Source organism: Neltuma alba, unplaced genomic scaffold (genome assembly GCF_004799145.2).
Source record: "Neltuma alba isolate B1F8T4 unplaced genomic scaffold, ASM479914v2 tig00000794_pilon, whole genome shotgun sequence".
Taxonomy (NCBI): Eukaryota; Viridiplantae; Streptophyta; class Magnoliopsida; order Fabales; family Fabaceae; genus Neltuma; species Neltuma alba.
Genome location: NW_021632193.1, coordinates 1 through 19,796, shown reverse-complemented (window position 1 = coordinate 19,796; position 19,796 = coordinate 1). Strand labels below are relative to the sequence as shown.

At 36.9% G+C, this 19,796-nt stretch overlaps 1 protein-coding gene across 1 annotated transcript; it reads left to right on the top strand.

Annotated features, from left to right (window-relative positions):
• Positions 1 to 11,573: 11,573 nt before the first annotated feature.
• LOC114745943 (uncharacterized) lies at positions 11,574 to 13,969 on the top strand. The gene is made up of 3 exons (XM_028934125.1): positions 11,574 to 11,926; positions 12,037 to 13,626; positions 13,741 to 13,969. Exons 1-3 carry the CDS (start codon positions 11,574 to 11,576, stop codon positions 13,967 to 13,969), a joined length of 2,172 nt encoding a protein of 723 aa, XP_028789958.1.
• Positions 13,970 to 19,796: the final 5,827 nt, after the last annotated feature.

Below are 19,796 nucleotides of genomic sequence, written 5' to 3'. Positions count from 1 at the left end.
TTTCATTGATAAATTCATCGATCACTCAACCTTGTAAGTGTTCTGTTTTCACATAAAGTGATCGATCAAACGTTTTCCTAGCATATCAAATCTAAGTCCTTCAAATTATCTTTATCGATAACTTGATCAATCAATCCTTTATCGATCACTTAATTGATCATCATATATTTTGAGCACTTTCAGAAAATCTTTGCTAAAGCTCTTTATCAATCAATTTATCTATCTTTCACTTATCGATAAAGTACTTGATCATTATTCTTTGAAAATCTATTTCTACTTCAATCAGTTTTATCGATTACAAGATCGATCAAATATTTTTTGATCACTTGATCGATGACTGACTCTTTCCAGTTAAACATCGAAAAGTTACTGTGATTCTCAAAATATATTGATTATTTCCCTTCGAGCTTTCCTCAGCCTTCTTGTTTATTTTAATTCTCTATTTTAAGAGATTCAAAATCAAAAGTGACCTTGAGCCTTTTCTTTGCATGTTTTTCTGAAGTTATTTTTTCATTTATTGATTACTTCATTGATAAATCATTAATCTATCACTTGTTTGATAAATAAACTTGCCTGTGTCAAATTCTTTCTATTTGATTAATCAATAAGTTGATCAATCGTCTAGTCATCGATCATGACTTCGATTAAAGATGCTGATCTCTTGTTCAAACACTTTCAGCGACTAATTGATTCCATTTTCAATGAATGAATATTCTCTATTATCATTTAATCAGTTATGTTTCTGAGCTTTACTTTGCAATAAAAACTTATTTGATTAACATATTATTACATATTAAGAAGAAAGTTTAACAGTTATCCAACAGTTGTTTACTAGCCTGTAACCTACCATGTCAGAAGCATTAATGGCGAAAACCGTTGCAACTGAGAAAACACGCAACCGAACTCTCAACGGCTAGAAGCTCTTCTGTCTAACGGTTACTAAACTTCCTCAACTATAAAAGGTGTGAAGAAGCATTGAATGCAAGGAATTGAATATGCGAGCTACCTTCTGCAAATAATTTACTGTTGCATTCAATACTCTGTTCTTCTGAGCTTCAGTGTTTCACATTTATTTGCTCTGTGAGAGAGCTATATCTATCATCCTTAGTTATTTTCTGAGTGAAACTCAAGAGTGTGGACTCTTGAGTGGGATTGTAACCTTACGGGTAGTAAGGGGGAGTGATTGAGCAAATCAATTGCTGTATTGCGACACCAAGAGCCTGATTAATCTTGGAACATAGTGAAATACTCAGAGGTGTTCTGAGCACTGGACATAGGTCAAGTGGTTGAGACCGAACCAGTATAAATCCTATGTCTACTGTCTATGGTGAAATCACTCTAACTCACACTCTCTGTTTCTATTTAGATTATTGTTTTAATACGCAAGATTTTTATAACTCATCCAATTCACCTCCCTCTTGGGTGAGATTGCCACTAACAATTAAGGACCCTTAAAGCATACTATTTGGCCAACATAAGTTAAGGGGGAAGGAGTGTGATTTTATTAAGTCTGATATGATATTTGGATTCTACATGAAAGATTGTGTAGGAATGACCCAAGAGATTGATTGAAATCAAAGAGGAAACAATTATGTTAAAAATCAAGGAAAAAGGGGTTTATATGAGTTTATTTTTGAGTAATAGTATTTATGCTTGGATTATTAGTAATTTAGAATGTGTTTATGATACCTATCATGCAAGAAAACAAAGAGGAGCATGAAAAACCTAAAGAGGTCGAATTGGATACTTGAGTAAGAGGTAGCATTGAACTCATAATTTGATTGCTTTTTTGCTTGTTTAAATGTGTATGTGTTATTTGTTTTATATTGTCATGATGTGATTGAGCAAATTATGTGATTATTTGTGAAATTCTATGTCAAATATGCCTTGGCAATATGCAATATGGAATAGGTCAATGGCTTGAATTATGGCTCTCTTTCCATGGCAATGAAATGCACATGAAATATTACATGATAATTCTAGTTTCATAATAACATGTCACATTTTTACATAGCATGATTAGCATGATAATTGTGATTCACTACTACTGAGGTTTCTTATAAAATCTCATTCTTTTATGTTTAAATATCTACCAACTAGAGGTTGGACCAAGCAAGGAGAAAGGAAAGGAGATAATCTTGGGAGAGAATTGAGTTTAATGCCTCTTGGAAAATTTTTTTTGTAATTATGTATGAATTATTGTAATGTTGACCAAAGTTGACATGTACATGAATATTTGATCAAGGAATCATGTTTAAACATATGATATGGGTTTGAAATAGTTCTATGAGGTTAAAAAGGGAGAAAAGTCAAGAAAATGCTTGAAAAATGGATAAAATTACCCTAAAAATACCTCATTTTCCCACTAACGAAATTCTAGCCAAATGAATGAGATTCTGGATAAAACTTAGTAGAATTATAGATCATATTTTTAAGCTTTAAAACAAGTGGCATTTCATCAAATTTGGAGTTTTATACAAAAAGTTATGCCTATTCAAAATTAGGCATAAATTATGAAAAATTAAAAAATTACCATATAAACAGTACCAATTTGTGTTAATTCTGGAATTGATTGATAAAGATTAGACACCAATGAGTATTTTATTTCTCTAAAGATAATATTAAGAGCTTTAAATAGAACTTAGAACTAGCTCATTTTGATTTTTCTATAATTAGTTATGATTTTTCAAAGTTTAACTTTGGTTAGGGTTACATAAATAGTAACCTGAATTTAATGAAATTTAAAGTTCAAATTCTTTTAACTTAAGGCCACAAGAAATGGTTCCAAATGGTTCTATTTGCAATAAAATATGATCTAAAAGTAAGGTGTGACAAAGATGATAAATCAGAGGCATGAAACCAAGCCAAGACGGAAAAAAACGGTTACTTTCACGCAGAATAGAGAGAGAGAATTTCAAAATCACTTAAAACAATTTTCTTAGAAAAAAAAGAGGAAGCACGTGTTCGATAAGGAGAAAAAATAATTTTTCTCATGCATATAACATATATATGAAGGAAAAAAATGGTAGCGGAAAAAAAATAACACGTGCAAAAGAAGCATAGCCACAAGATTAGGAAGGCTCTGATGCTAATGAAGAAAATAATAGAAATAAACAGAGAGAGGTGAGGGAAGCGTATCAGGTCGGTTCTAGGTCGTAATGCTGGTAGCTCACGCATTATCTTGACTACTAGAGTCTTGATAAGAATGGCACAACAGATGCACCAGAGAGAGGAGAAGAGAATACTAGAAAACTCAATAGTTGGGCTAGAGAGAAATAGAAGGAGGCACCTCCTATTTATAGGGCCAGGGTTTATTTTAAGAAGGTGCAATCTTCCTCATTTATCATGGGATGATATTCCAATTTCACAATCAACAATTAATGTCTGATTAATTTCTCTTCAATCAATCAAGCCGATAATGCCTGATTGAATATTCCGTAATCAATCATTTATTGCATCTGATTGATGATTGATTTTCTTGATCAGAGAGATTCTCCTCTCTTGGATCAAGTAGTCTGATCCATCAAGGGCAAACTTAAGCCTAATATCCAACATCTACCAATAATGTTTACTCCACATTAATGTGATTTACAATGTTCTCCTCCCCCCCCCCCCGAATTTTCTTGATCACTTATATTGAAATGGCAGTAATTGTGTACATACACTTGGAGATGGCTACTTCTTATGTCTCAAGCAACACATCTCTAGGGTTTATGATTCCTTTTGAAAATTTTTGTGGTCCATATCTCTTCCTACTAAATTTCTGTTGTTCATTTGGAAGTTCTTGTATTCTATCATGCCATCATGTAACATTCTCAAAAGGCATCATCTCAATATTACCAGATTATGTCTCTTTGACTGTCATTAAGAGGAAACCATTGATCATCTTTTTTTGTCTCTACCCATTCATTGAAGCATTTTGGTTTAAATGTTTTCAAATTAAATTTGATAATACTAATCCCTCTTGCTTCCCTTCATGGTTGAAGGACACTCTCACTAATCTGCATCATGATAATCTCCACTCTCAGATTAAGGGAATCATCATTCTCATCAACTCTATTTGGAGGAGATGAAACACACCTTTACATGAAAAAATATGTATCAAATCCTCTTGCAGTGGTACAAGAGGTTACAAATACATACTATCTATTTTCTGATCTTGTATTTTTTGATCTTGTTTTTTCGCACAAGTCGATTGCTCATCTTTAGTATCCAATGGTCCTACATGGATTGCTATATATTTCTCTTTCAACAATTCTAATTAGGCTCTCCTATAAAGAGTCAAAGTAAGAAATAAGTCTATAACCTGCAATTTATGGCTCAGTTTCTAGGGACTTTTGTAACATTTACAATGGGTTAAGGAATTTCATGGGGATCACAGTTTTAACTAGAAGTGTTTTTGGTCCTGCCTTCTCTTTGATCAATAATTCTTCCTTTTTTTCTTCTAGTGCTTAATTGCTCCAAGTGTTGACTTTAGTCAAACAATTTGCAAATATTTCCATGCCAAGCCATGAAACAAATGAAGTTATCTTGAAGTACATCATCTCTTTTCGCCATTATTTTGTTACTAGGATATGGTAGTAATTCATGCTTCTCATTCAATGTTCTCTAAATTTCCTTTTCTTCACTTATTCTCAATAATGTAATTATAATTGTTAGATGTGATTAGTTTTCATGATATGAAATACCTTTGCAAAAAGTGTATTTAATCTCCTACTTTGACTAACTATATTTAATGTAAATTATATTACAGAATAGTCAAGAAAAACAAAGAAATTATCTTGCACTACAAAAAAAAAAAGTGTTTTGCAGATGTTTCAAATAATTGCTACTAAATTATACATTTGTAGCACTTATGCAAAAACCGCTACTAATATACAACAATTTGATTGCAAGGATAGCATTGGTAGTGGTTTTTTGTGCATTAGTAGCAGTTTTCTCAAAACCGCAACAAAATTATGGCGTGTAAGCTTTGCCCCACATGGAAGGAATAATTGTAGCAAAATTTTGTAGCGTTTCAAAAAAAAAAGAGTGCTATTAAAAAATCGATGACATACATTTGCAGTGGTTCTAAGTAAACTGTTGTAAATTTGAAAAACGTTTGCAGTGGTTTTGTCAGAATCGCTGCAACCTGAAGTTATCTATTTGTTCAACTCTGGCATATATTTGGCATTTCTATAATGTCTCCCAAACCACAAATTAAATTAATGTGAAACTTGTTTCAAATGAAACTAGACTCAACATGCAACTGAAAAACACTAATTTAACACCCCATATTTTCTGACTTAGGAGAAGCAGAAAAGAGAAAATTTATTTAAAATTACTAGAGCCTAAATAAATTGGAAAAAATATGGAATGCTAATTTTGATGCTTAGAAATTTTATGGAAAATTTTATTTTCCCAAAAATGGCTTAAATACTTTTAAAGTTAATTTTCAGAGCCAACTGGCTTATTTTCTTAGAAAATTCAAGTGAAAATAGTTAGAGGTCTATATTTTAGCTAAAAATTTTAAGATAACTATGTTATGAAGTAAAGAAGCTAACTGATGCATAAAATTCTTAAAATGAGTTAAGGATTAATTTCTGAAATTAAGAGCTATTTTCTTAAAAAATTCAAGAAAAATAGTTAGGAGTTAACTTTTGACCCAATATTTTTAGAGAAATTATTTTGTAGTTCAAAGAAGCTAATGGATAATATAAATCCATATAAAATATAATAACTTAATTTCTGAATTTATCTTATATTTTAGAATTATAGAGGAAGGATGGAATTAGAGATGAGGAATTAAGTGAAGGGTATAATGGACATTTCACATGCCCTTAAAAATCACCAGCCTTCCCTTCCCCATCTTATTTTTGTGTTGGAGGCTGGAGGGGGAGAGAGAGAGAGTTAAGAGACCAGGGGAGACTAGAAGAAGAGGTAGTGATTGGAGAAGGCAATCCAAGGCAATCTTTTTGCATGCATGCAAACCAATTGATCGGTCCAGGTGAGCTTCCTGATCAATCTTATTTCTTTTCTGTTTTTTATATGGTTTGGCTGTAATGGCATGTAGAGAGAGATGGGATAATGAGAGAAATTGGAGGAAAGAAGAGGAGGACTAATGGGTTCATGTCCTATGGCAAGATTGAAGTGTGTGATGCTAGTTTTTAAGCTTGCTGATCACTCCCACAGGGATTGATGTAGTAAAAATCCTAGAGTAATCAAGGGTCATACCCACATGGAGGTTGTATTTTTACTAATCCAAATAAGTAACAATGAGAATAGATGAATTGATTGATGAGATATAATGAAATAATAAATTAAAAGCACGAGAAAATCAAATATAAGAGAAAAATCAATCACTCAAAGCATTGGGGTTCAGGATTTACCCTATGGGTTGCTAGTTTCTATCCTTTGAATTGACTCTTTAATTTATTATAGTAACAATCATCCCTAAAGTATCCTAATATTCTCCCGAATTATTAGTCCCTATTTAATTAGAGTTGAATTCATTCCCGTGACATCCAAACAACTAATTAAATCTTGACGCTATAGTCGTAAGTCACCATAAATATCTAAAACTATCCCTAGCCTAAGTATTTATGTCTACTTCTCTAGATGTAGGTTCTCTCTTCACCTCCCAGTCCATCAAAATCACCCATAATTTAGATTCAATGGTGGCTAGTCATAAAATCCACATGAAGAATAAGAGAAATAGATATAAAAATCAAAATATATTTATAAAAGCCATAAAACGAGTCAAAACAAAAATGATAAAAACTAGCTTCCCAGTTGGGCTACATCCCTACCCTGACCAGGGAATTTAGAAACTTATGATAAAATAAACCATAAATAGTATTGTTCTAAGATCCCTAAACATGATAGAACAAAGAAAGAAGAAAAGAGGGATAAATTGTCGAAGGATCCAATAGAGGTCCTCTGCTCAGCTGCTGTCACAAGATGAACAAAGGTAGTAACTTTGTTGATTCGCTATTGCAAACAATGCTATGTTGCTGCCTGTAACATCTCGAATTTTCTTACTCAGGATGAGCAGAAAAGAAAAAATTCATTAAAATTATTTAATAGCCCAATTAGAATTAGAAAAAATTATGGAATATTGATTTTCACGATCTAGAAATATTTCAAAAAAGTTCATTCCATAAAAAGTGGCTTAAATAATTTTAAAGCTATTTTCATAGCAAAATGGGTTATTTTCTTAGAAAATTCTAAGAAAAATTTTAGAGGTTTCTAATTAACTAGAAAATTTTAGGAAAATTATTTTATGAGGTAAAGAAGTTATTTGAGGTATAAAATCCGTAAAATGGGTTAAGGACTAATTTCTAGAATTAAGGACTGTTTTCTTGGAAAATTCAGGAAAAATAGCTAAGAGATGATTTTTGGCCTGGAATTTTTATGAAAATTACTTTAAGGGTCACAAAAGCTATTGGATGAGGAAAATCCATATAAAATACTATGGATTAATTTTTGGATTCACAAATTCAGGAAATTATGTGGAAGGGGAATAAGAAATAAAGAATAATTAAAGGCAAAATGGTCCGTGTGCTCCATCCTTATAACCATCAGAATTCATTTTCCTTTCCCATTTCATTACTGCCTGAATCTTAAAATGGAGAGAGACCAGAGAAAAACTAGAGCTCGACGAAGAAGTGTCGGAGGTGGTGATCGGATGTATTTGGGTCACATGCAAACCGATTAACCTTACAAGGTAAGCATCCTGATCATTCTCCGACCCTTTTCTTTTCGGTTTTGTGCGTGGTTTGGCTGCAATGGAGGAGAGAGAGAGTTGGGGTGGAGAGAGAAAGTGAAGGAAAGGAGAGAAAGATCAGTGAATTCATGTTATATGGCAAGACTGAAGTAAATGACGCTGGTTTTTAAGCTTGCATGTCACTATTATCTCTGGTTCATGAATTCCCGAACAGCGCATGTGATTTTTGGGTTCATAGGCATCGGGTTTGAGGTATTAGGAGAGAGGAAACGTGTATTATATGAATATGAAGTTGCATGTTGATAATGGTGGTTGCATGTGGATTTCTTGCTCTGTTTTTGTGAGCCGAAACAGAGCTTTAACTTTCTGGTTATGGGGTTATATGTTGGGTCTTTCAGAACTGAAGGAGTGTAGGTATATACATATATGTATATATATATATATATCGGTTTGAATAAGGCTTACTCCTCTATCCTAAGTCAACCGTATTGTTGGGAAAAAAAAATTTAGTAGGAATTATGGATTGAGGTTTTGTGTGCAGGGGAGATTGAAGTAATATATATATTTATATATGTGTGTTTCGGGTTCTAAATGAATTGAAGGAAGATGATGATTCTGCTGCTGAATGGAGTTGAGTTTGGATATATATATATTAGTGAATGTGTGTGTGTGTGTGTATATATGGGGGAAAGTCGTGGGAAGTATGAGTGGAAAACATTGAAATTGAAATGGTTAGTTGGGAGGAAGTCTAGGCATGATTATATTTATATATATATATATATAAGAGTCTATGTGTATAAGTGCCCGATTGGTTCAGTGATTTAAGAAGAAAAAGTTGCTGCAGTAAATATTAATTAATATGGGAGGAAGATGAAGACATACACGGATATAGATAAGGTTACACTTGGAGATTGGAGTTCGAATGTTCTCTGGTATTTTTGTTGTGTTTGGCCGAAAGGGAGTTTATATTTGCGTGTTATGGGCGCAGAGAAATCCAGATTTTTAAACATAAAGAGAGTTTGATGCTCCTAGAATTTGAATAATATTGCTGTTATTACATAATGATTTCAGCTAGTCATATCATAAGTAAGGAACTTCAACGTGATGGTTTTAGTGTGGAATTAAAGCTGGAAAATTTGAATACAGTTGCTTATTATATTGTTGCTTCCAAGTGTGTGTGTGTGTGTATCGAGTAAGGCCATGAGGTTCATATTGAGGAAGCTGGAAATGATTTGAAAATGAGTATTCCATGTTTTCAAGAGCTGTACACTAATTTCAGATGGTTAAATAATAAGTAGGAATTATTCTTGAACTTGGAAGTCTTGGATTAAATGTATTAAGTTGTCAACTATGTTTATTAGTAACCAGAGGATGAATTAGAAAGTTAATATGCTAGTTGCTCTTAAATATTAAATAGGTGCTTCTAGATATAAACTAAGGAAACTGTTCTTAAAAGTAAAAGTCAAATACTAATTTTTGACCAAGATGACCAGTTACTAAGTAAAGTAACTGTATGAGTTGAGATAATTAAGGAAGGAAGCGTTCCAAAGAGAATAGTTTGAATAAGAAAAATTGTCTAGGATGACCCACTATTATGTAAGGGTAGAGATTAAAGAAGATTTGGGATTTAAAGAGAGTTATTTAATTTATGAATTATAGTTGGATCAAATATTGATCTACCCTTACGAGTATGATAGGTTTTTATATCTGCTCAAGCTCGCCAAGAAACATAAAGAAAGGAGAACGGTAAGGTTTGATTGGGAGGGAGGCAGACCAGGTAGTAGTTCTTTCCTACTTTACATTTATGTATGATTGCTGCATGTCTGTTTGTGCCATATTACTATTCAAAAAGCATGAGAACATGTAATCCTTAATTCCTTGCATGAGTTAATAGCCGTGATCACATGCAGCTGAAAGATATGGGGCCTTATGAGCCATTATTGCGCGGCCTTATGAGCCATTATTTATGCGGCCTTATGAGCCATTGTATGTCCGGCCTTATGTGCTGTTGATTGCGCATTCAGCTAATAAATCTGACTATGTGTCATTGCACTTAAATGCTTTTTATGCATAGCTTGCAACGTTATGTTCCATATGGCTTGTTTTGCATGCTTTATGTAATCTGCATATGTGTTTGATGAAAATTACTACTACGGGGATTTACCAGAATCTCACCCCCCTTCCATGATATACAGCAAAGGCACACGGCCTTAAGGGAAAAGAAGTTGTATAAGAAGAAGGTGGGTTGGTTGAAGAGCAGAGATGGTTGTTATATTCTATAAATATGTAGCAAAATATCTTGATAAGTTAATATTTATTTTACTATATATGTTAGATGGGCAAGTAACTTTACTTGCTTTATAGAAATATTATTTTGTATCCTCTATAAGGAGGAGAGCACTGCCGGGTGCAAGTATGTGCTGTTAACCAAGAACGTTGTTGTATTTTTAATATAATATTATGAGATTGTATAGTATGAAATCATTTTAGGTGTTAATAGATTAAGTTGAAAGTAGGGTTGATTGTGGATCACTCTTCAATTATTCTAAAGGTTTCAAATGTTTGATCGACAGATTCCAATGTTGAAGGAAAAGAAAAAAAAAAATCCTATCGTTTTCCAGGTAGGAAACCTGGCGTTTGTGATTCATAGACATTAAAATGATCCTATTAGTATATATAAAGGTAAGCTGTTGCACTGCCTCTAGGAATGCTCTCCAATGCTTGCTCTCTCTCTCCTCCGATTCCCCTTCTGGTGTCCTCTCCTCACATATAAATAGATATCCTTAGATGAGTCGTGTGTTGCCTAGCCTGCCCATATGCATCTTTAAAATATCCTTCTATCTTCATTTAGGATTTACATGTGATTCTCCTCATATATCTCCACATTATATTCAAGAGTATCTACGTATATCAACATCATTACTTCATGGTTCTATCATTTAAAATAGGGAAAATTTCACTGTAGGACCGCAAAAGACAAAAAATTTCAAAGAGCCCCCAAAACATTCTGAAATCTCACTGCAGGACCAAGGGGCCAATCTGATATTAATTCCACAAGCGAAATGACGCCACTGCCCCTAATGAAGACTTATTTCCTCCGAAAATGAGACATATTATCAGCGGGTGTAAAAGACGGAAGAAAGACGGAAAGGGAGGAGATGGCGTTATTTCCTGCCTCTCCCATGCAGCGCGCCGGTGCGGAAGGGAGATAGCTAACAACCATGAGCTGAGAAAACACAGTGGCGGAGCTTCACTTTTGCGGTCCGTCCCTCCGCCGTCTTTCGGACTCCAAGCTAGAGTTGGTGCAAGAGAGAGAAGTCGCAAGTGTGCCCTACAGTGTTGCGTGTTCTCTGGAAGTAGCGTCAGGTTGGCGTGGGAGGTAAGATTTTGTTGTTAAAATTTCGGTTTTGTTGGTGTGATTCGGTTAGCACAGGTGGGTTGTGATGGGTGAATGAGGAAGAAATGAGTATTTAAGTGCATGGGCATGTAGGTTGGGAGTGAGTTGCAAAGCTTACGGTTTTATGGTTTGAGAAATTCATGCTGATGCTGTTTTAAGTTGTTAAAGATGTGGTGTTTGTGATGTTTTCAAAAGTGGGTGCATATTGAGAATAATGCACTGCTGAAGGAACATAGGTAGGCGAAAAAGAAAGGGAAATGGGTGTGTGGCCTGGAATGGGTTATATGACAGGTAGACGCGCAGAGGAATGGTGAAAATACATAGTACGATGGTAAATTTGGTAATTCTGGTTGTGTGCGAGAAAAAGCAATATAATGTTGTGAAAATACTAATTCTTGTTGTCAATTGTCAAATTGCTGATGTAAACGTACGTTGTGTCATACTTGAATGATGTGCAGCAGCAGAGGATAAATGGCTAGCAGTAGTAGGAAACAAGTATTTTGCATCTTTCATGTTAGAGGGCACTTTGTAAAGACCTCAGAAGGGAAATTCATTTATGAAGGGGGCATCATTACTGGAAGATTGATTAGAGAAGGGATGACATATGAAGAACTACAATGCATGGTAGCTCATGATGTGTGGCCAGGGACTCGTGAATATAAAATGAAGTACACAGTTAGCTTTGACCGGGATACATTCTTGGATCTTGTTGACGATATTGGTGTTGGACAAGTAATTGAGTACAACAATAGTAGTGGCCATGTTTATGTTTGTGAGAATGAGAAAGACTTCACACAAGTGTCACAGCTGGACAGTGTACAAGAGTAAGTTGTTCTCAACTGGTTTTATTAAGATTGTGTGTAGGATAAGAAAGAATATGTCCAATTTTGATAAATTGAACTGTAATACTGAATAGCTGTATTTGTTTATGCAGGTTAGATGATTTGGTTGGCCCTTGTGGAATGTCAGTATCTGCAATGGAATTGGATCTAGACACAGACAACATAAACATATCTTCCGTACAAGATGTGCCAACACTGATAGGAAGTGTAGGTATGGAAACGTTGCCAACCCCAATAGCGGTGATGAATTCATCAAAGTGGGCAGATTTGTTGATGTCAAGAGGGCAAACCTTTGTTAGTGCTGAACATTTTAGAGAGGCATTATATAAGTATAGCCTTGCACACAAGTTTGGTTACCGGTACGTAAAGAATGATAGGCATAAGATGATTGTGAAGTGCTGTGTAGATGGTTGTCCCTGGGAAATTTCAGCATATGGTGTAGGTGAGAATAATGGATTCCTAGTTGTGAGAAGATTTAACTATGAACACTTGCATTATGCACAAGACAACTTAGTTGTCCCTCAGAGAAAGAGGTGCAAACTTGCTTCAGCAGTCATAATAGATGAGTTGATTTCTTGCATGCACAAAGCTCCAAATGACATTAGACGGGATTTGGAAAGAGAGTATGGGTTGAGGCTCAACTACCAACAAGCATATAGGGCGAAAGAGAAAGCATTGGAAAAAATTCATGGTTGTCCGCAGGAGTCTTATATGCTAATCCCTTGGATATGTGAAAGGCTGAAGGAAAGTGATCCAGAAACGGTAGCAAAGTGGGTTGCATCATCAGATAATAGATTTCAAGCTGTATTTATTGCATACGGTTGCTGTGTAGAAGGGTTTTTGAAAGGTGGCAGACCTGTATTATATGTGGATGGATGCCACTTGAGTGGTCCGTACAAAGGAACGTTATTGGGAGCACAAGCGTATGACGCGGATAATGAATTATTCCCACTTGCATATGCGATTGTTGGAGGTGAGACGCTTGATGACTGGGCATGGTTTCTTGGTAACATAAAGGATATTACGGGCTCATTAGAAGTGACAATAGTATCGGATAGACACAACTCAATAAAAGGTGCAGTGCAAGCCGTGTTTGGAGGAGATCGACATGCTTTTTGCTACCGTCATGTGAAGGAGAATTACAGTGCTGAGTTTTTGAAGATAACCAGGGGAAAGAGGAGGACCAGCGGACAGACAAAGGAAGTTGCACTAAAATTACTTGATTCTATTGCATACGCAAGACTTGATAGAGACTTTGATTGCAGTATGGAAAAGCTAATGGCATTTTGTCCAGAATTAGGACAATGGCTTCAAACAAATGGAGACATTGACCGTTGGGCACAAAGCAAATTTCCTTACAAGAGGTGGGACAATATCACAACAAATCTAGCCGAATCCTTTAATGCTTGGCTTGTTGGTGAGAGGAAGCACAACATAGCTGTCTTGATACATGAGCACAGGGAAAAATTGGCAAACAAGATGTACCACAGCAAAGAAGCCATGACGAATTGGAGCAATGGTGTGGGACCTAATATAGAGGAAAAGTTGATGGATCATGTGGCCAGATCAGAAAGAATGGATGTGCAAAATTATGGAATGAACAATTTTAGGGTCAGATGGGGAAACCTAGATGTGCGGGTAAATCTTGTGTTACGTGAATGTACCTGCAAAGGTTGGCAAATGTCAGGACTACCTTGCCCACATGCGTGTGCTGCAATCAAGAAGGTATATGGTAATATATATGCATATGTCGAGGATTGCTTTTTACTCTCAGCCCAAAAGAAAATTTATGGCAGACTCATGATTCCAGTTGAGACCCATGACATCCCTAGGCCAGATTCCCTTCGATATGAAGATTACTCGTCCACCATCTTCCTACAACCACCATTGACAACTCGGCGTGCTGGAAGACCCAGAGGTAGGAGGATTGAATCACAATTCCAGCAGAAGAAAGCGTATCATTGCTCAGGATGTGGTGAAGCTGGTCACACTAGAAAGATTTGCACTAACCCGAACCCTGGGTGACTTTGTTGCTGAAAATGGTCTTTTATTTTTTTGGTTCAACACACAGCTACTTTTGTACATAAATGAGCCCCACTATGTAGTTGTTGAGTTGTTGGGGAAGTAGCTATGACAACCCATTTTGATTTTTTGGTGGTGGGTTCGATTATATTTTGTATAGTGGTGTCAATAGTTGAAAAATTTCATGACAGTAGGTGACTATAGCTGTCGCAGGATATGTTAGGCTGTAATCTGTCCACATGCGAATGGACTATTTTTAGTTGTAAATATTTGTATGTATGTTGCAAATTGTGTAATGTCACTTGCAAACGGAGATTCCCCTGCCTGTCCACTGACGGACAGCTTCTTCGGGTGAAGGTCATCGTATGTAAATGGACTGATTACAGTTGTGAATATATACATATGTATGTTGCCAATTGTCTAATGTCACTTGCAAATGGTATACGAAACCATACTTGGACAGCTTCTCCAGGTGAATCAGTCCGCATGCAAATGGACTATTTTTAGTTGTAAATATTTGTATGTATGTTGCAAATTGTCTAATCTCACTTGCAAACGGAGATTCCCCTGCCTGTCCACTGACGGACAGCTTCTTCGGGTGAAGGTCGTCATATGTAAATGGACTGATTACAGTTGTGAATATATATATGTATGTTGCCAATTGTCTAATGTCACTTGCAAATGGTATAGAAACCATACTTGGACAGCTTCTCCAGGTGAATCAGTCCGCATGCAAATGGACTATTTTTAGTTGTAAATATTTGTATGTATGTTGCAAATTGTCTAATCTCACTTGCAAACGGAGATTCCCCTGCCTGTCCACTGACGGACAGCTTCTTCGGGTGAAGGTCGTCATATGTAAATGGACTGATTACAGTTGTGAATATATATGTATGTTGCCAATTGTCTAATGTCACTTGCAAATGGTATAAGAAACCATACTTGGACAGCTTCTCCAGGTGAATCAGTCCGCATGCAAATGGACTATTTTTAGTTGTTGTAAATTAGGTATGTATGTGGCAAATTGTCAAATCTCATTTGCAAATGGGCCCTTGCACAGCTGTTCACCCACGGACACCTCCTTCAGTACGAGTAGGTCAGATGCAAATGGATTATTTATAGTTGTGAAAATATGCATGTATGGTGCGAATTGTCTAGTCCCACTTGTAAATGGGCTGTCCCACACTTAAGGAAGACGCATGCATCAGGTGAATCAGTCCACATGTGAAGCCAAGTATGTGTCTTGCAAATTAGCTAGTCCCCCTTGCCAATATGAACGGACGGATTCCACGTGTGAATATAGGTATGTATTTTAAAATAGGCTAGTTCCCCTTGCAAATGCGCTCTCCCGCACTTGTTCCCTCACGGACACATGCTTCAGCTGGTCCAGTCGACATGTGAACGGACTGATTCCATGTGTGAATATAGGTATTGGTTGTGCAAATAGGCTAGTTCCCCTTGCAAATGCGCTCTCCCGCACTTGTTCCCTCACGGACACATGCTTCAGCTGGCCAGTTGACATGTGAACGGACTGATTCCACGTGTGAATATAGGTATTGTTGTGCAAATCGGCTAGTTCCCCTTGCAAATGCGCTCTCCCGCACTTGTTCCCTCACGGACACATGCTTCAGCTGGACCAGTCGACATGTGAACGGACTGATTCCACGTGTGAATATAGGTATGTGTTTGCAAATTGGCTAGTTCCCCTTGCAAATGCGCACCCTGTTCAGGTCAAGGACGGCACATGTAAATGGACTGATTACAGTTGTGAATATATGTATCGAGTAGCAAATTCCCTAGTTCCTCATGGAAATGGACACCTTATTCAGGTGAAGGAGGGCACTTGCATATTTAAGAGGACACGTTGTTCAGCAGATGAACGACACTTGTGAATGCTCTAATTCTGTTGTTAACTTATTTGTCTCTCTTGCAAATTGTCTAATCGTTCGTGCAAAGGTCTAATCCCTGATGTAGGTTGTTCAGTTGGAAATGGACGAACATTTGGTGTTAATTCCTGTTTTTTTGGTGCAAATTCCCTAATTTGTGTTGTTAACCGTACATCTAATGAAAGTAAACAAGTAGTGATAATATGAATCCATCAAAACAGTCTTCATTAACATCGTTTGTATGCACAACATTTTAGTCCGCATAAAGTGTTCACAACAACAATTACAGTGCTTATCAGCAAAAACTACAAGGTAGGAATTTGATCAGTCATCGCTTTCTCTTGCGTTGTCTGTTAATGTGGTCAAGGTGTTTGGTAACAGCATCTGACTTGATGTTTCTTTGATGCGTCACGAGCCACCACAATAGCTCACACCGTATAGATGTGTATTGATCCTATGGGACAACAACAACTGTTCTCAGTAAGTTGACACAAATGCATGATGTCATTAATATATAATTCAACACCTACCGCTGTATAATAAGGCATGGTGAATAGAACTCCATCCTTCTCTTGTGGGTTGGGCCACTCTCTTAGATATGTGATGACATGAACCCCACAATCATCACTGAAAAAATGAACACATCACTATGCTGGCTTATGTATGTCGATTATAATTTATGACAAATAACTTTCAGTGAACAAAAGACTCACGTATTGTCTTGAACATGAACCGTGGGATACAAGATGTCATTGTTTGAATCTGGGTTGGCCAACCCCTCCAGCTCAGGCTTCACTCTCCTTAGTATTTCAATGAAGTGTGCCCTCTACACAATTACAGATGATTATCACACAGGGGATACTATGGTTGTCTAACACAAAAGTAGCAGAATAATTACACCACTTACAAAAGTTTGCGCCATCATTTGCTGCCCCTTTAATGTTGGATCAGACTTATTCTTCTTCTTTTGGTGCTTCATTGTATCCTCACCACCACGCAGAGAGTCCAGCACATAAAACTTTAGTGTGCTCGGTTCAAACACAAAGCAAAACCAATGCAGTGCAAACACAACAGGTGCAAATATGTATTCACATTCAGCCAAATTGTATCCCACGTGTTGGGGAAGTAGTTCTTTCAGGTGTTTGTCCACTTGCCATGCTGTGTGTTGCTGCACCATCCTTGCCTATCACAACAGCAAATTGCACAGCAATGCAAATTGTCAGTGAAGAAACTGTATCGATAACTTTATTGCACAATTTAAAGCATTGATCCATTAACAGGGGATAGCACTAACCGTGAAATCTGCATCAAATATGTGTCTTTTAACCGCAGAGGCACTCTCATGTTGGTCAGCGTTCAAGGTGTGGGCAATCAGAGTCATGATCTGTAGAATAAAGGAGCAGGAAAATTAAATTAAAATTGTGGCACATTCCATATATGGCCACTTTGATGTAACTTGAATAGGTGCACGTACCCTGTTGCTTATCCACCTTCTGGGACCCAGTGCTTGTAGGTCTGATCGTGTTGCCAAATGCCCAAACATATCTACCATGACCCTACAACAAATATGAAAGTGAAAATAAGTAGTCAGTGTTGCATAGTAGTATTATTCACAGGCTGTCTTTTCCATAATAACTGACTATACTTACTCTTGAGCCTCATCTGGTTGACACCACTCAGTACACACAGTATAAAATGCATCCCTCTCACTCATTTTCACCTTTCTGCCATAAGTAGACATGTAAGGAGATTTAACTGCGGGACTTTACGTCTACTTGACCTCCTTGTGGGTAGCTGCACTGCTTTGCCCCACCATTTTCCTTCTTCCGTTTGAGCTGCCTGTTCATCTTCAGTATCCTTATCTGCAGCTTCATCTTCTCTCACATTGTCGTTCTCGTCTTCATCTTCCTCTTCTTCTTCTTCTTCTTCTTGCTGTTCATCATCATGCAATTTGTCACCACTTTCATGTGTTTCTCCGCTCTCTACAGTCATAACTTCATCATGTTGTGGCCGCTCATTTTCATCCTCCTCAGTGTGGTGTTCTTTTCCTTCTTCTTCATTGCCTCCCCGGTTAAGAAGTTTATTTTCCAGCTTAACTAATTCATCACAAACTAAGTTTTGAATCTTGGTCATCTCATTGTTCAATGTGTGTTGAAATTGAGCCAAAACTCCTTAATGTCCTGCACATTGTAAATGTATGTCATCAAACAGATATTAAGTCTCACCAACAGACATTATCACATTGGTATTACTCACCGGATGATGGAAACTTGTACTGCTCCCCGGTTGTGTTGACTCATTCACTTCAGCAGCGGGTGGACTGTAGAAAATGCCATGTCGACTCTCCTTTCCGCATCAATTCTCCTCTTCACAGCCTTATCATCCCAATGTGTGACGGCGTCTTTGTCTTTTGGTTCACCTCCCTGTAGAGGGAACCTTTGCAGGAAGTGCAACTGCAGAGAAAGAAAAAATATGACTCAAAAATCAAATTACATAATACATCAACAGTTTAATGTTCAAAGCATATCCAACAGGGCATATTTTGTAAGGAAATATGCAAGTACCAATAAAAAGTAGATGCACCCTCCGACGACTCTGGCACTCTCGGTCTGTCCTTCCTTACTGCTCCTATTGTACCGTTTAATTTCCTCACTGAGCTCGTCAAGCACAAAGGAAGCCCAGTCAAATTTTTTCCAGTTATTTTCTGTGCAGGCCATTACTTTTAGCACCTTGTCACTCACACTTGCACTTCCCGTGGGACAAAGAAGAGTGCCCACTGTGAAAAGAACAAAATAGAATTCAAAGTTTCCATCTTCTTCATCACTCTTTATCTTCTCCGCAATTTGAGAATATGTCAGTGGAGTATAGTCCTTCTTCAGCTCATTTACTTCATCCTTGAAGCCATCCAACTTCACTTTGGAGCCCTTATCTGGTAACCCAAGAACCCTCCTAACATCTGTACACGTGACCTTCTTTGTCTTCCCCCTTATGGTAATTTGTTTACTTGGGGGGTCATATGCATGAATCAACTCCAGACATAAATCTCTGGGCAGCTTATTCAAAGTAATACCAAGAAGATGACCAAACCCCATTTCTTCTACCTTGCGCTTTAAATTTTCTTTGCCATTTATAAACTTTGCCACTTCCTTGAATTTTGTGGGGGAGCACCGAGTAGAAAATGGGGACACATATTTCTCCTTCTTCTTCTTCTCCTCTATCAGCTGTTCCTCCTTCTTCCTGTACGGCTCCCTGTCAGCATCACTCATCTCCCTCCAAATTGCTGAAGCCGCATCTGTGATTGCTCCCATATTTCCATGCATCTCCTGCTTCTTTTGCTCCCAATATTCTCCCTTGAATACTTTCCAGCCGGTAACTTGTGCGTCCTTTTTCCCATCTTCTTCCTGTATCCAATAATCACAAAGTCATTAGTTAGTACATTAAACAGCAACATTCATACCATCCAACATTTCTTGTAACATAAACCCGGAAATTATATACACACTAATTATTGTTAAATCCTTAACTTGTCATACGACAGGACATCAAATTGTTACATGCAGGTTAACTGGATAATGACACCATTCTTCGTGTAAATTAGCTAACATTCATTGTCAGGCCACAAAAGATCAGATTCCAACTAACATAAATTATGCAACAGAGGTGGTTAATTAACTACTTTTTCATGTCAATTCCCTAACTTTCACACTCCAACACAGATCAAACAATTACACCGGCGAACAGTCAAAATTCTGCTAATTGCTCATGTCAATTGCCTAATTTTCCCTGTGAGGCCGCTGCAAACCACATTCCCACAAACATGCAATTATGCAGCAGAGGTGGTTAATTAACTAATTTTCGAGGTAAATTTCCTAACTTTCTCAGTCCACCACGCATCAAACAGTTACACATAAGCTAAGTGGAAATCCAGCTCACTGGTGGTGTCA

What these genes read in the sequence shown, in the direction of transcription:
- LOC114745943 (XM_028934125.1), top strand. Translation starts at nt 11,574, where the DNA reads ATGGCTAGCAGTAGTAGGAAACAAGTATTTTGCATCTTTCATGTTAGA. An exon ending in CAGCTGGACAGTGTACAAGA is followed by an intron (nt 11,927 to 12,036) that starts GTAAGTTGTTCT and finishes TTGTTTATGCAG; the next exon opens with GTTAGATGATTTGGTTGGCC. An exon ending in ACCTGCAAAGGTTGGCAAAT is followed by an intron (nt 13,627 to 13,740) that starts GTCAGGACTACC and finishes AATTTATGGCAG; the next exon opens with ACTCATGATTCCAGTTGAGA.